The sequence below is a fragment of the Vicia villosa genome, linkage group LG1 (assembly GCF_029867415.1).
Source record: "Vicia villosa cultivar HV-30 ecotype Madison, WI linkage group LG1, Vvil1.0, whole genome shotgun sequence".
NCBI lineage: Eukaryota > Viridiplantae > Streptophyta > Magnoliopsida > Fabales > Fabaceae > Vicia > Vicia villosa.
The window spans coordinates 83,419,383-83,421,748 of record NC_081180.1 but is presented as its reverse complement, the minus strand read 5'-3'; the positions used below and the strand labels follow the sequence as shown (position 1 = coordinate 83,421,748).

Genomic DNA, 2,366 nt, shown 5'->3' with positions numbered 1-2,366 from the left:
GTATTGTGGTAAATTCACCAGAGGTGGGCAAGAAGGTTAGGAGGTGGGTGAAGAAATTTTCAAATATAAAGCATCTCTTATAAAAAAAAGGGGGACTGGAAGGAGAACAGTTTAGTACTATAATATTCAATGTCTATTGAATTTAAATTTGTGTAATTGTTTGAAGTTATTTTAAAATATAATATGAAAAAAGATGTATTAATCTCAATAATACAAATAAACTAAAAATAATATGCATTAAAGGTCTATGCTATGAAAAAGTGAGGTCTAATCCAATGTTGATTCCATTGTAAGCTAATGGAGCATACATCCACATATCCTCAGAACTCAGAACCTGTTTCATTTCATCCAAATAAATAAACAAAAAATGAATTAGAATTTATCTTTTTGCATGAAAGAAATTGAAAATGGGAAGGTTATGAAAATGTTGTTACCTTAATTTGAAGCTGCAAAAACTTGACATATTGAACAGCTTCTTCAAGCATGGTGCTAATGTCCACCTTAGTTCCATTTGGGACAAGTGTTTGCAATACTCTCAACCTTTCATTTATTCTTTCTCTTCTCCTCTACACAAACACAAGATGAAATATTTGTTTATAATAGTGATCAAAGAGTGTATTTGCAGATTGAAATATGCGCTAAAGAAATAGATTTTAAAGAGGACTTACTCTTGCATAAATGCTCTGAGAATCAGTGGCAGGACCATTTCTTGCTCTTGATTTTCTACATAAATTCGGCGCTTCAGGTTCTTTTGGACTTAGAATTGGAGATGTTCCCTCATTTAGCTCCATGGAAGCATTTGAGGTCCTCAATCTTTTTGCAGGGTTCTCCGTGTTTTGGCTTCTATTTTCTTCTGAAGAAGGTTCCGAAACCATCATCATTTCATACTCCCTCTTACCTTGCAAATTGTTGCCCGAAGCATGAACCAGTTTCCCTAGCTCTAAACATAACCTCTCATGATCAATGCTTTCATAATTTATCTGATGGCTAAAACTATCATTGAAATATTGTGGACTAAATTTAGCATCTTCTCCCAAGCAAAAAAGCATGGACAAGGAATCAACCTTTGGTTCCTTATCACAGAAGTAGATGCCACTATTTGTTGTGGTGGAAAATATATCAGCACTATTAGCAGTGTTTGTGCTACTCCCTTGGGAGAAACACATAGAATTAGCATTTGCAACACTTGAAGGAAAATATGAATAGTTGGTATTGCCACCAAGGAAGTGAGTCATGAAATCAGCTTCTTCAGCCGTGCACTGTCCACTAAGAGAATCCCACTCTTGAGAAATCAATTGGGCAGCTTCCATTTTTTTTTTTATAAATATTTTGATTTGAAACCTTTGAGAATTGAGAGTGCTCTTGTTCTCTTTCAATGTTTTATTGATTTGAAAAAAGAGTAGCATTAGTAGTATATTTATAGCAAACAAGACAAGGTAATGCCAAAATGGGATTGGATTCTCATATTCATAAAGATTCCATCTCAAGGTGTTGATTGATATTAATTCAAATAATAATAATAATAATAATAATAATAATAATAATAATAATAATAATAATAATAATAATAATAATAATAATATAATAGTCTTTGAGTGAAGCTTAATAAGTAGAATGATGAAATACATTAGAAGACTTATGGTGGTGGTTGTGTGGAGTTGAAAGGGTTTGAGCTTACATTCTAACAATCTATTTTATATGAATATGATGACAATGACATTATTCTTGTTGGACAACTGTAGACAGGTATCCACCCAAGAAGTTTCAAACCTGTCAACCTCATTCAGCTTAAGATTCTATATTGTTAGTATCGTTTTAGTATCATTTTCAATCAATAAAATTAGTGTAATATTCTCTCTGTTTTATGGTTCGCATCCGTACTTTCCTTGTTCCTTCGTTACCCAGCATTGCCCTTCTTAGAGTTGTTGAAATCCATATTAGAGATATTTTTTTACATTCAAACTTAGATTTTTGTTTGAAAGTTGTATGCATTTTTGCTACGGGTGCTCAAAACTAAACTAACCCAATAGAAAACCGCAAACTAAACCAAACAGAACCGAAACCGCATTTAGTTCGGATTAGTTTGGGTCATCTTTTAATAAAATCGTACGGTTCGGTTCAGTTTGCGGTTTGTATTTTGTAAACCGAATCAAACCGCATTATGTTACAACCTAACTTTTACTTAACTCACATCCAATCCAAACTTAAATGTATTATACCCTAGCCTTATGATTAAGAACAATTTTCTCGTCCTTACACATATGATTTTAGTCCCGATCTTTTCAAATCTCTAATAGTATTATCGCGCCTTCTTTGCCACATATATCTTCCCTCTTTTTCTATAATCTCTACTCTCTTATATTCTT

At 32.8% G+C, this 2,366-nt stretch overlaps 1 protein-coding gene across 1 annotated transcript; it reads right to left on the bottom strand.

The window, feature by feature from the left end:
* Positions 1 to 250: 250 nt before the first annotated feature.
* On the bottom strand, positions 251 to 1,310 carry LOC131610980 (transcription factor bHLH139-like). The gene is made up of 4 exons (XM_058883091.1): positions 943 to 1,310; positions 669 to 867; positions 435 to 566; positions 251 to 334 (listed from the first exon to the last, which is right to left on the bottom strand). The coding sequence occupies exons 1-4, from the start codon at positions 1,308 to 1,310 to the stop codon at positions 251 to 253; spliced, it is 783 nt and encodes a 260-aa protein (XP_058739074.1).
* Positions 1,311 to 2,366: the final 1,056 nt, after the last annotated feature.

Bases quoted from the DNA above. Each gene is read 5' to 3' on its own strand.
- LOC131610980 (XM_058883091.1), bottom strand. From the start codon at position 1,310: ATGGAAGCTGCCCAATTGATTTCTCAAGAGTGGGATTCTCTTAGTGGA. The intron at 567-668 runs GTAAGTCCTCTT...GTGTTTGTGTAG, and splicing joins CTCAGAGCATTTATGCAAGA to AGGAGAAGAGAAAGAATAAA. The intron at 335-434 runs GTAACAACATTT...GAAATGAAACAG, and splicing joins TTTTGCAGCTTCAAATTAAG to GTTCTGAGTTCTGAGGATAT.